At 44.1% G+C, this 12393-nt stretch overlaps 1 protein-coding gene across 1 annotated transcript in view; it reads left to right on the top strand.

The window, feature by feature from the left end:
• Positions 1-12143, top strand: part of LOC134352242 (aldo-keto reductase family 1 member B1-like) — a 169849-nt gene extending 157706 nt beyond the window's left edge. The window contains exon 8 of the mRNA XM_063059534.1: positions 11897-12143. Within this exon, the coding sequence (XP_062915604.1) occupies positions 11897-12143 (247 nt within the window). The remainder of the gene's footprint in view (positions 1-11896) is intronic.
• The last annotated feature ends 250 nt before the right edge of the window (positions 12144-12393 follow it).

The following is a 12393-nucleotide window of genomic DNA, read 5'->3' as shown; positions in this document are numbered from 1 at the left end:
GTACTTCTTGGAAAGTAGAAGTATGTTGGCTATGTATCAAAGCGGGTTCAGGAAAGGAAGGAATACTATGGATCCAGTGTTGTGTCTAGAGGATGAAATAAGAAAAGCTTAAGTAAATAAAGATACAGTGGTTGCAGTTTTTTTGATGTTGAGAAAGCTTATGATATGTTATGGAAAGAGGGGCTCCTAATCAAGCTACATTTAATGGGAATTGGGGAGGGCGATGTTCAATTGGGTTAAGGACTTTCTAAATGGGAGAACTATTCAGGTGAAGATAGGATCAGAGCTATCGAGCCAGTATGTTGTAGAAAACAGGACGCCTCAGGGGAGTGCAGTGAGTCCAACTTTATTCTCCATTTTGATAAATGATGTATTCGTAAATATTCCAACGGAAATGGGGAGATCATTGTTTGCAGATGACAGGGCTTTGTGGAAAAGAGGGAAAAATATTGAACATATAGATAAGAAAATGCAAGATGGGATTAATCAAGTAGAAGGGTGGGGGACAAAGTGGGGTGTTAATTTTTCAGTGAAGACAAAAGTATATGGGAGGGATGGAGCCAAGAGCTGGACAGTTGATTGGCAAAAGGGATATGAGAGGATCATGGGACAGGAGGCCTAGGGAGAAAGAAAGGGGGATGTGGGATGCCCAGAGATGGGCAAGGGGTCTAGTGAGAGGGACAGGGGGAGAAAAAGGAGAGAGAGAAAAAGAATGTGTGTATATAAATAAATAAATAAATAATGGATGGGTTACAAGGGGGAGGTGAGACATTAGCGGAAGTTTGAGAAATCAATGTTCATGCCATCAGATTGGAGGCTACCCAGACAGAATATAAGGTGTTGCTCCTCCAACCTGAGTGTGGCTTCATCTTTACAGTAGAGGAGGCCATGGATAGACATATCAGAATGGGAATGGGACGTGGAATTAAAATGTGTGGCCACTGGGAGATCCTACTTTCTCTGGCGGACAGAGTGTAGGTGTTCAGCGAAACGAACTCCCAGTCTGCGTTGGGCCTCGCCAATATATAGAAGGTTACATCGGGAGCACCGGACGCTGTATATCACCCCAGCCGACTCACAGGTGAAGTGTCGCCTCACCTGGAAGGACTGTCTGGGGCCCTGAATGGTAGTAAGTGTAAATGCATGTGTAGCACTTGCTCCACTTGCAAGGATAAGTGTCAGGAGGGAGATAGGTGGGGAAGGATGGGGGGGACGAATGGACAAGAGAGTCGTGTAGGGAGCAATCCCTGCGGAAAGCAGGGGGGCGGGAGGGAAAGATGTGCTTAGTGGTGGGATCCCGTTGGAGGTGGCAGAAGTTATGGAGAATTATATGTTGGACCCGGAGGCTGGTGGGGTGGTAGGTGAGGACAAGGGGAACCCTATTCCTAGTGGGGTGGTGGGAGGATGGAGTGAGAGCAGATGTACGTGAAATGGGGGAAATGCGTTTGAGAGTAGAGTTGATAGTGGAGGAAGGGAAGCCCCTTTCTTTAAAAAAGGGGGACATCTCCCTCGTCCTGGAATGAAAAGCCTCATCCTGAGAGCAGATGCGGTGGAGACGGAGGAATTGCGAGAAGGGGATGGCATTTTTGCAAGAGAGAGGGTGAGAAGAGGAATAGTCCAGATAGCTGTAAGAGACAGTAGGCTTATAGTAGACATCAGTAGATAAGCTGTCTCCAGAGACAGAGACAGAAAGATCTAGAAAAGGGAGGGAGGTGTCGGAAATGGACCAGGTAAACTTGAGGGCAGGGTGAAAGTTGTAGGCAAAGTTAATGAAGTCAACGAGCTCAGTATGCGTGCAGGAAGCAGCGCCAATGCAGTCGTCGATGTAGCGAAGGAAAAGTGGGGGACAGATACCAGAATAGGTTTGGAACATAGATTGGTCCACAAAGCCAACAAAAAGGTAGGCATAGCTGGGACCCATATGGGTGCCCATAGCGACACCTTTAGTTTGGAGGACGTGGGAGAAGCCAAAGGAGAAATTATTAAGAGTAAGGACTAATTCCGCTAGATGGAGCAGAGTGGTGGTGGAGGGGAACTGGTTAGGTCTGGAATCCAAAAAGAAGCGGAGAGCTTTGAGACCTTCCTGATAGGGGATGGAAGTATATAGGGACTGGACAACAATAATTGGTTGGATAGGTTGGGTGAATGTTTGTTCTCCTTCCAGTACCTTATCTATTGGTGTAAAAAGTTTGGAAGGATGGAAATCTGTTCTTTAATTTAGGATGTAACTTTTTTTTTTACAGGAACTACCAGTTTTAGTGCTGTGCCTGGTAATTCTGGTGTTCTGAGCCAGAAAGGGGTAGGTTCTATTCCCATAGTTGTCAGCAATGTGCTTAGGACCTTGACTAAAGCGGCTCTTTGCCCAGTGGATGGATGTCCCACCTTTTAAGTTAACACTGCTTTCATTGTTCCTGATTTTGTCACATTATAGCAGACATCCCACCTGTCCCAGAAGTTCCAAGAGCCTCCCGAATATTAATAGTGGCTCTCGGAAATCATTTTTTTTTGAGAGAGAGAGATTTTTTTTCAAAAAAAGGAAATATAAAACGTACATCACCCCAGACTACCCTAAAGTGTACCCCTGGTCAAACTAATGACAGTGTTGCTCGCTGCACTATTTGCAACAGTGACTTCTCTATTGCCCATGGAGGGTTAAAATGTAAAAGACATGTTCAGGTGAGTTTAACAGGTGTCATTCGTTCATTAGCATAGCTAACGTTATTTAAACTAGCTGGCTAGCTGCTAAGGAGCTACTCTATTGCAGACATCTCACCTCTCCCGAAAGTTCTGGGAGTCTCCCACAAATTGATGGTGCTACCTCCCTGAAATAAGTTTTTGCAGGGTGGGATGTCTGTTATAGTGCCCTACTATCCGAAGGGATTTTGGGGCTGAATGGCAAATTTAGAGTGCTTGTGTACAGGCCCTCATGTGAAAAGGCATTTCCAACATGACAATTCAGCAGCCTCTTCTGTGACCTGGGCAGTTTCCTTTCAATATAGGAAATCAAGGTTTGCCTATCACTTCATTTGGAATCTCACTTCTGCATATAAATCACATGGTGGGGATTCCAAAACATCTGGGCAATAGAATCCACTCTACATTTAAGTAGCAAATCCGCAATTGTCATTAATATTCTACAGCAGGCTATTGGCACTAACTATAGTGGATTTGGTTTCAGGTGTTGATCCGGTTCCAGATTCAAAGAAGGCTGGGTGTAATTCCAAAGTCTGTCACTCCAGAATGAATTAAGAAAAACTTTCAGGAAAGTAAGATTTGAGGTATTGTGTCCTGTACATTTCCTGGCCTGTTTCCTCTTAACCTGTGTTGCAGTTCCCTGGAACACCTGCAATTACCCTTCCATTGGTTGCCCCTAGATTACTGGGGACTACTTAAAAGCAAGGCCACATCCACTTTCTCTCTTATATTCTGCAGCCAGCACTACATCACCCTTTTCCCCCCATTTAATTTAATAAAAATCTTTTGTAATTCTTGTTGTGGCCTGACATCTGTGTTACCTGCTGAGAGCAGAGGTTGTAACATAATGGGGGCTCGTCCATTTTTTTTTTATTTTGAAAAGATGCACCAAATTTGTTTGCCCCTAGATTTTTGAAGTGTACAGGCCTTTTATGTTCTCTTGTGGTGTGCTGCTGTCTTGCCATTTTTCTTCCGTTTGGTATAACTGCTGGGTGAGTGTGGTTGCTTGAGTGCTGTTAAGTTAGCTAGTGCACGAGTATGCTGGTTAGAGAGGGAATGTATTCCAGCTGAACTGAGTAAATCAGTTTTTCCTATGGGTCACTCCATTGTTTTCAAGGTGTTCCTAGGTAGAGACATTATCTGATAAGATGAGCATTTCTTAACTGCATGACCATAGGCTGATGGCCTATGCTTCCTGAATTTTTGCTTTTAAAGTCACCTCTTGTCCAGTACACCTCAGAAGATAAGTAGGGTTGTTCATTTGATTCTTAGATCTGCACTTTTTTGTGTGTTTAGATTAGCACTCAATCGCCATTCTCATTTTGGTGTGTGTGGGATGGGGAGGGGGGAATGAGAGAAAGCTTAAGTGAATAGGTTAAGTTGGGAGAGTTAAAGTGACTAAATTTTAGGTACTTTTGTGGTGGATCCATAATTGGCTTCTGTGAAGTTCTACCTTTGAACTTGTTTGTAAACTACTATCCTGAGTTTTGTTAATTAGGATGACTGGTAGTCTCCATTGAAGAATTATGCTTGTCTGGGGTAGGTAATCCATTCTATGCTATTCTGGTATTTGAGAGGTAACATCTAGTTTTAATTTTGTAATTATGGTCTTAATGGCTATTTTCTAGAGCAAAATTTGCCACATGTCATATCTAGGTAGCTATGTGCTGTACTGGGCCCTCGTGTGTGTCGTGTACACAGTGTTGCTTTGTAATAAACGGCCCAATTGTAAGTTGTGCTTATTTCTATACCTTGTCAGTGCTTCAGTGTAGGGAAACTTTTAAATATGGCATCTGTTGAAGAGTTCATTAAAGCTCCTTCTCAGGAGCTGCTTAAGCAGTTTACAGAAGATCAACTTTTGCAGCTGGCCTCTGATTACAAAATTGAGCTTACTAACACTGAAAATGGTTGAAAGGAGTGTAAAAGTTGTCATCAGGTAAGTGTTGATAGACACTGGGGTTCTTGAAGTTAGCTTCCCACCCCCCGGATGCCCAAACCTATTCCTTTGTCAGAGGCTGTCATTGAGTTGCGGCTAAACGAGATAGATAGTGCTGCAAGAAAAACAATTAGTGGACAGGCACAAGGAACACCAAATGCATTTAGAACATGAATGTTTCCTTATGGAATTGTAGTTTAAGAAGTCTCCTAGATTAATCCTTCTGTATTTGATGTAGGTAGCCATTGTAAGTAAGTTCCACCATTTGCAGAGAAGGATGCCGAAGTACTTCTCTCATTTTGAATGTGTGGCTACCACTTCAAAGTAGCCTAAACGTGGGTAAAGCCACGGAAGCCTACTCTGCTCCAAGCACTGAAAAGAGCTCAGATTATGATGGGGTCAAAGTGGCTATCTTGAAATCTTATGAATTAGTTCTTGAGTCTTATCGGCAACACTTTATTAGCTATAGCAGGGGTCGGCAACCTTTTTGCCTCTGTGGGCCAGATCGCGTATTAATGAGCAGACGGTGGGCCAGATAAATGCCTTAAACAACTTGAAATATGGGAATTATCCATTTAAATACATCTAGTTATGCTTTGCCTCAAATTAGTGAATAACGCATGCTAGAAAATCATTTGTGCTTAACCAAGGATGCCAATTAGTAATCAAAGAACTCAGTTTAGTTGCAATTTATTTCAATCAAGGCATCTTTTGAATCTATTAAAAGGACACAAAGAATCTTTAAACATAAAACCTATGAACATGATGCATTGAATGGTGGTAAATTAAGTATAATAAAAAAGAAAATTTTAATGCAAACAGTTGATAAATCAATGTGAAACTTGATGCTGTTTGTTGCTTGAAAGCTTCTCAATACTGAGTGTCAGACTTGTTGATGCCAAGAGCAAGACATTATCCAGATGGGCATCAGTCAATCTTGTTCTCAAATGGTTCTTGGTGTGCTTCATTTTTGAAAATAATTGCTCACACAGATAAGTGCTGCCAAACAATGATGCCATTTTATTTGCATGGTCCACATTCTTTGACAAACTCTCCATCTCTGAAAGGTTTCACCTGTTCTGCAATACGTTTTGAGACTTCGTAGCTGGCACGGGTATTTCCTTCATTTTCACTGCTTTTCTTGGCAAAAAATGATGTTTGTTTTCTGAAACTAGCCTTCATTCACTCAACTTCATCTTTTCTTGCTTGCTTAGTAAACTTGTTAAAATTTCCACTATGGTGGGTCTCGTAATGTCGCCTGATATTTGCCACCTTCTTCACAGCAACATTTTCTAGGCAAATGAGACAAACTGGTTTCCCAGCTTGCTCGATGAAGAATTAATCTAGTGTCCAAGTGTCTTGGAAATTTCGGCACTCAGTGTCTACCTTCCTGCGTTTTGCATTCATTGCCATTGGAATTTTTTTCATCAATTTTATTTTGAAACGCGAGTTATTCAACAAGTATCATAGCACATGTAAATATCTGAGTATTTAGTTTGGATTTCTGGTTAAAACACAGTGACGCTGTTTCTGTTTACAAATTTAAACGATCCCATCTGAAAACCTGCGCGTGCACGGAGAGTATCTAATACATAGTAATAAGGTAGTCTGCCTTCCCGTCATTCGTATATACCAGTGTTTGGTTTGAAACGAAACGGAACCTGGGGCCAGTGTAACAAGATGCCATGCATGTCCATCAGCGTGGTCATGTGAAACACTCAGAACAGGGAAAAATTGCTCGCGGGCCAGGTGAGCATAGTATCCCAATATTTGCTCACGGGCTGGTCAAAATACCTTCGCGGGCCGGATATGGCCCGTGGACCATAGGTTGCCTACCCCTGAGCCTATAGTAAGATTGACAGGAAAACGTGTTGTTTGTCCGGGGGGTGGGGGAGAGAGGGGTGAGTCTGCTTGACCAGTGGTGTTTAATTTCGACTTGGGCTAAAGAATGACTTGGTCAGCTCATCATGCTTGAGGAGTTTAAGAGCCTGTCTGCCTGATGTTGTATCTGTCTGCTTAAATGAGCAAAAGGCATCAACCCTTGAGCAAGCTGCCATATTGGAAGATGAGTAATGTCTTAACCCACAAAGTCGGTGTTACCTGTAAACAGCATGCTGGGGAAAAAGGCCTATCCTATCAAACACCATCTTTAAAACCAGTACCCCACCTCACCCTTGGCTAAGAATTTTAAATCTGAGAACATCTGAGACCCTGGAGAGACTTGTTCTGGAGCTGCTCCGGCCTATGGTTAGGCCACACTTAGATCCCCTCCAGTTCACCTACCAGCCCCGACTAGGAGTTGAGGATGCCATTGTCTACCTGCTGAACCGTGTCTACGCCCACTTGCACAAGCCAGCGAGCACTGTGAGGGTCATAATTTTTGACTTCTCCAGTGCGTTCAACACCATCCGCCCTGCTCTGCTGCGGGAGAAGCTGACAGCGATGTAGGTGGATGCTTTCCCGGTGTCATGGACTCTTGATTGGCAGACCACAGTACATGCAACACTGTGCGCCCGACAGAGTGATCAGCAGCACTGGGGCTCTGCAGGGGACTGTCTTGTCTCCCTTTCTCTTCACCATTTACACCTCGGACTTCAACTACTGCACAGAATCTTGTCATCTTCAGAAGTTTTCGGATGGCTCTGCCATAGTTGGATGCATCAGCAAGGGAGATGAGGCTGAGTACAGGGCTACGGTAGGAAACTTTGTCACATGGTGTGAGCAGAATTATCTGCAGCTTAATGTGAAAAAGACTAAGGAGCTGGTAGTAGACTTGAGGAGGGTTAAGGCACCGGTGACCCCTGTTTCCATCCAGGGGGTCAGTGTGGACATGGTGGAGGATTACAAATACCTGGGAATACGAATTGACAATAAACTGGACTGGTCAAAGAACACTGAGGCTGTCTACAAGAAGGGTCAGAGTCGTCTCTATTTCCTGAGGAGACTGTGGTCCTTTGACATCTGTCAGACGATGCTGAGGATGTTCTACGAGTCTATGGTGGCCAGTGCGATCATGTTTGCTGTTGTGTGCTGGGGCAGCAGGGTGAGGGTAGCAGACACCAACAGAATCAACAAACTCATTCGTAAGGCCGGTGATGTTGTGGGGATGGAACTGGACTCTCTGACGGTGGTGTCTGAAAAGAGGATGCTATCCAACTTGCATGCCATCTTGGACAATGTCTCCCATCCACTACATAATGGACTGGTTGGGCACAGGAGTACATTTAGCCAGAGACTCATTCCTCTGAGATGCAACACTGAGCATCATAGGAAGTCATTCCTGCCTGTGTCCATCAAACTTTACAACTCCTCCCTTGGAGAGTCAGACACCCTGAGCCAATAGGCTAGTCCTGGACTCATTTCCTGGCATAATTTACATATTACTATTTAATTATTTATTGTTTTATCACTATTTAATTATTTAAGGTGCAACTAACGAAAACCAATTTCCCTCGGGATCAATAAAATATGACTATGACTATGAATGCTACATTCCACTGTGTTTCTACTGCAACAAGCCTGGTCATCTAATTACTGAATGCTCAGTGCTTAATAAAAATCAGAAATCTGTGAAGTCTGTAGCTTTTGAGAAAACTGTAACAAATTCCTGTCTCCATTTGGTGACATCTCAAGCAAGGAACATGAGTTGGCTGGCTGGCTCTTCCTAATGGATGTTTCATTTCTCCTGCCTCTGACCTTGAGTCAAAGCAACCCATTAAGATCTGGAGGAACAGAGCTTTTCAGTCTGATTCTCTAGAATGTTTTGACATTGAGTCTGCTTTGGGTTCAGAGACACTTGTGAAAGAGTTTGGTACAGGTTTTTTATCCATGTCTTTGCATAACTTTTGTCTCCACTCAGGTTCAGTTTCTGGTGAAGTTGTTGCCCTTTGTTGCCAGATACCAATTGAAGGCATGTCTTTCATTCTAGGGAACAACTTGACGGGTAGTAGTGCTCCCTACTCCTGAAGTAACCTCTAATCCTGTGGTGCAGATCAGCTTGAGCTGACTATCCCAATACCTTTCTTGTTTGTGTTACTACTCATTGCAATGTCTAAGAAAGATCAAAGCAAAGGCAAGAGCTCTGACAATCTCCCTATATTGCCCTCTGTGACACTTTGATGGCTAAGGTGATGTAGATCTAACAGGGTTTGGCCACGAGTTTCCTCTTGTGAACAGCTAGTACTTGAACAGAAAAAGACCCTTCTGTCTCCTCTGAAGAGGTGGTCTCAGAGGAGACAATTTAGAGGCCTTGTTGTGGTTATTAGCAATGGGGTGATAGTGAGAAAGAGGACTCCAAAAGTGTCCATTCAGGACAATTTGAGTAGTGCCCTGATGTTTACCGATCGGACATAGTGCATTTGGCTCACAATCATAACCTCGCTGATCATTTGGGCACTAGGAAAGCTCTTGTGCACTTGGGCATTTCTTCTGGCCTGGTGTGAGGCCTGATGTAGCACAGTACCGTAAGTCATGCCAGGTGTGTCAGGTTGTTGGTAAGCTTAATCAGAAGATCCCTGTTGCTCCTCTACATCATCTACACTGTTTTAATTTCACAATCTAAATGTGTTTCTGCTGTTGCAGGTGTTTGATTTTCAGTTGAGCGATGAGGAAATGAAGAGTATTCTTTCCTTCAACAAGAATTGGTGATCTTCAGGAAAATGGTGAGATGTGTGCACGTCTATTCAGGCTGTCCAGCAGAAGTTGAGCATTACTTTTCCAACATTACCATATCTATTTTAACTTGCAGTGGTTGTAGTGTTTCTCATGCAGTGTGTTGAAACTCTGACTAAACACCAAGTTAAATCGGAGCCAATGAAGACAGAGTCGTAGTAAGGTTAACCATTCACTGTTCACTCTTCCACATTAACATCGTATGGTGAAAACCGTTGATAAAAGAATAAAAACATATGCAGCGTCTGTTTCATTCTGGAACCACGTGCGCTCTCTTCTTTTAGTGAGTGTCTCCAGCCGCCCGGAGTAGCGGGCGAGGGGGTCGTGTCAAACCGCCATTGGGCTCGAGCCGGGCTCAAGTTTGAAATTGAAAAGTCGGCACGCGCTGCTCCACCCACCGCTTCCTTAACAGAAACCGTGTTAATATTTTAACTTCAAATACATTCTTATGAACTTACGGCGTTGCTTCTGTAACAGGGGTCCCCAATCTTTTTTGCATTGCGGACCGGTTTAATATTGACAATATTCTTGCGGACTGGCTGACCCGGGGTGGGGGGGAAGGGGTGGGGGGTAGGGTTGCCAACGGACAAGAGTAGCGGTCAAATACCACACATCAAAGTTGCTGGTGAATGCAGCAGGCCAGGCAGTATCTCTAGGAAGAGGTACAGTCGACGTTTCGGGCCGAGACCCTTCATCAGGACGTCTCAGCCCGAAATGTCAACTGTACCTCTTCCTAGAGATGCTGCCTGGCCTGCTGCGTTCACCAGCAACTTTGATGTGTGTTGCTTGAATTTCCAGCATCTGTAGAATTCCTCGTGTTTAGCAGTCAAATACGTTGGGTTTATCCCAAGAAAGACTACAATGGCCATGAAGTCTTGCGCAGGTACCAGTGTGCATGTGTGTTCGTGCCGATTTTTTTTTTTAACAAATCATTTTTGGCGATTCTGGTCGGGGGGGGGCGGTGTTAATCACGACCGGAATATAGGTGATAAGTGGCTAATACACTCAATTTCATTTCTGAAAGGGTTTATCTAACGAATTTAATATTAAACACACAGCGCATATTTTCCTCGCATGAATATAGTGATAAGTCAGTTATCAGGGGAGGACGGGGAGCTTGAAGTAAGTGTTGAATGAACTTCCAGTATAAGTGGCAGAGGCAGGTTCAAAATTGGATAGGTATGTGGACAGGAAAGGAATGGAGGGTTATAGCCTGAGTGCAGATCGGTGGGACTAGGTGAGAGTAGCATTCAGCACGGACTAGAAGGGCAGAGATGGCCCGTTTCCGTGCTGTAATTGTTATATCGTTATATAAGTCACTTATAAGTCAATATCATCATAACATTTTAAGTAACATTTGGATATTAAACACATAGCCCGTATGAATATATAAAATCATTGCAACACACCAATATCGCTGAATCAGTGGGAGCCCTGGGCTTGTTTCCCTGCAACAAGACGGTCCTATCAAGGGGTGATGGGAGACAGCAATACTCGAACGGGGTTCCTTATGTCCAGTCTATTCCACAATTTAATTTTCGTTGCATTCATTGCAGAGATATGTTGGAAATGGAAGCAACGCTTTCAGTGCTTTCGTGGCTATCTCAGGATATTTAGCCTTGACTTTGATCCAGAATGCCGGCAGAGATGTTATGTCAAACATTTCAGCCCGCTGTCATTTGCAAGCTCGAAGAGTTGATCTTCTTCCCACACTGACATGGATGACGTGCGGGTAATAACCTCACGTGCATTCAAGCTCAACAGTGGCCGTGACAGAGAATGAGGAAAGGTACAGCTGACTCGTAGCGTTTCCTCGTGGCCTGGTAGCGCATGCTTTGTGGCCCGGTGGTTGGGGACCGCTGTTCTATAATGTTTCTTTGTGGGTAGAAACGGAACTCTTCACGATCATGCCATATGCATGGCACCCACCTTCACACCTTCACACCTTCCCAAACCGGAGTTACACATAAGACGCAGTGAAACCGGAAGTGACGTCACCACATGCCATGATATACCATAGACAATGAATTTACCTTTGTTAAACTGTAACATAATTATCAACCTTTAACTTTAACTAGAAAATAGTTGCAACAAATTATTTAAAACGTAGACCCAACAAAGTCAAATAAATGCCTTAAGGGCAACACACACCCCGCCTGACCTTTGTAAGGTCACTATAAACATGGTACAGAACTTTAGTCTCTAGATCAGTCTTTAGGTAGAAGTAGAACAATCTCTGTAACTGGTCTCAGGTTTCCTTTTCAGGGTTCGTTGTAAAGATGTGAACCGGTTGACTGCCTGCTCTTTGTTGTTTGGTAAGCACTGGCATGGTTCTCTGAACAGTAGTGGGGCGACCCAGTTGTTCGCTTCGTTTCTAAAGACCTTTGTGTTCATTATTTTTAAGAAGATGGCATCTTCCACTGATGGAGCAAGTTTATTATCGTGCTTAGTTTGAGCGAAGACTGATTGTCCCAGTGTCTTCTCAGTTACCTTACTATGCTCGTGCCTTTGTTGTGCTTCCTTGATACACGCAACACTTGTGGAGGGCTGAGAAGTTGAACGGTGGCCACTCTCTGTGTTTGTGTACGTTGCCAGGGCACACCTCTCCTATCAACACCCAGCCCAGATCCAGATGTTGGGCGAAGGGGGCGTTGTGTGGTCCATTGACCTGCTGCCTGACTTTGTGCACCCTAAGAACATCTCTTCTGAGCAGCAGGAGTATTTCTGCTTCCGGATCCAGTTCTGGGATGTGCTTGGCAATGTGGTGGAGATGGGGCTGGTGTATCACTGCACTTGGCGTCGTAATCTCGGATCGGTTATTCATGATCTCATTGCACTCTAAGAGTGGAGGGAGACAAATGACGACTTTGCCATCCAACGACTCGAGCTGGAAGCCTTCTGCCTTCCTGCCATATGCTTCTGCGATGCCAGAGCAAGTTCTGAGGTAGTATGGAAATGGATTACCCTTTACACTGAACAACTCAAAGAACTCTGGTCTTGCTAGTGAGTAGTTGCTCTGGTTGTCCAGAATTACACAGGCCTTGATGGCCTTGCCTTTGGCTCCCTTAGGGTATACCTTAGTGAGGTAGATT

This window comes from Mobula hypostoma, chromosome 9 (genome assembly GCF_963921235.1).
Source record: "Mobula hypostoma chromosome 9, sMobHyp1.1, whole genome shotgun sequence".
In the NCBI taxonomy this organism is placed as follows: domain Eukaryota; kingdom Metazoa; phylum Chordata; class Chondrichthyes; order Myliobatiformes; family Myliobatidae; genus Mobula; species Mobula hypostoma.
This window is presented reverse-complemented; position numbering and strand designations above follow the sequence as displayed.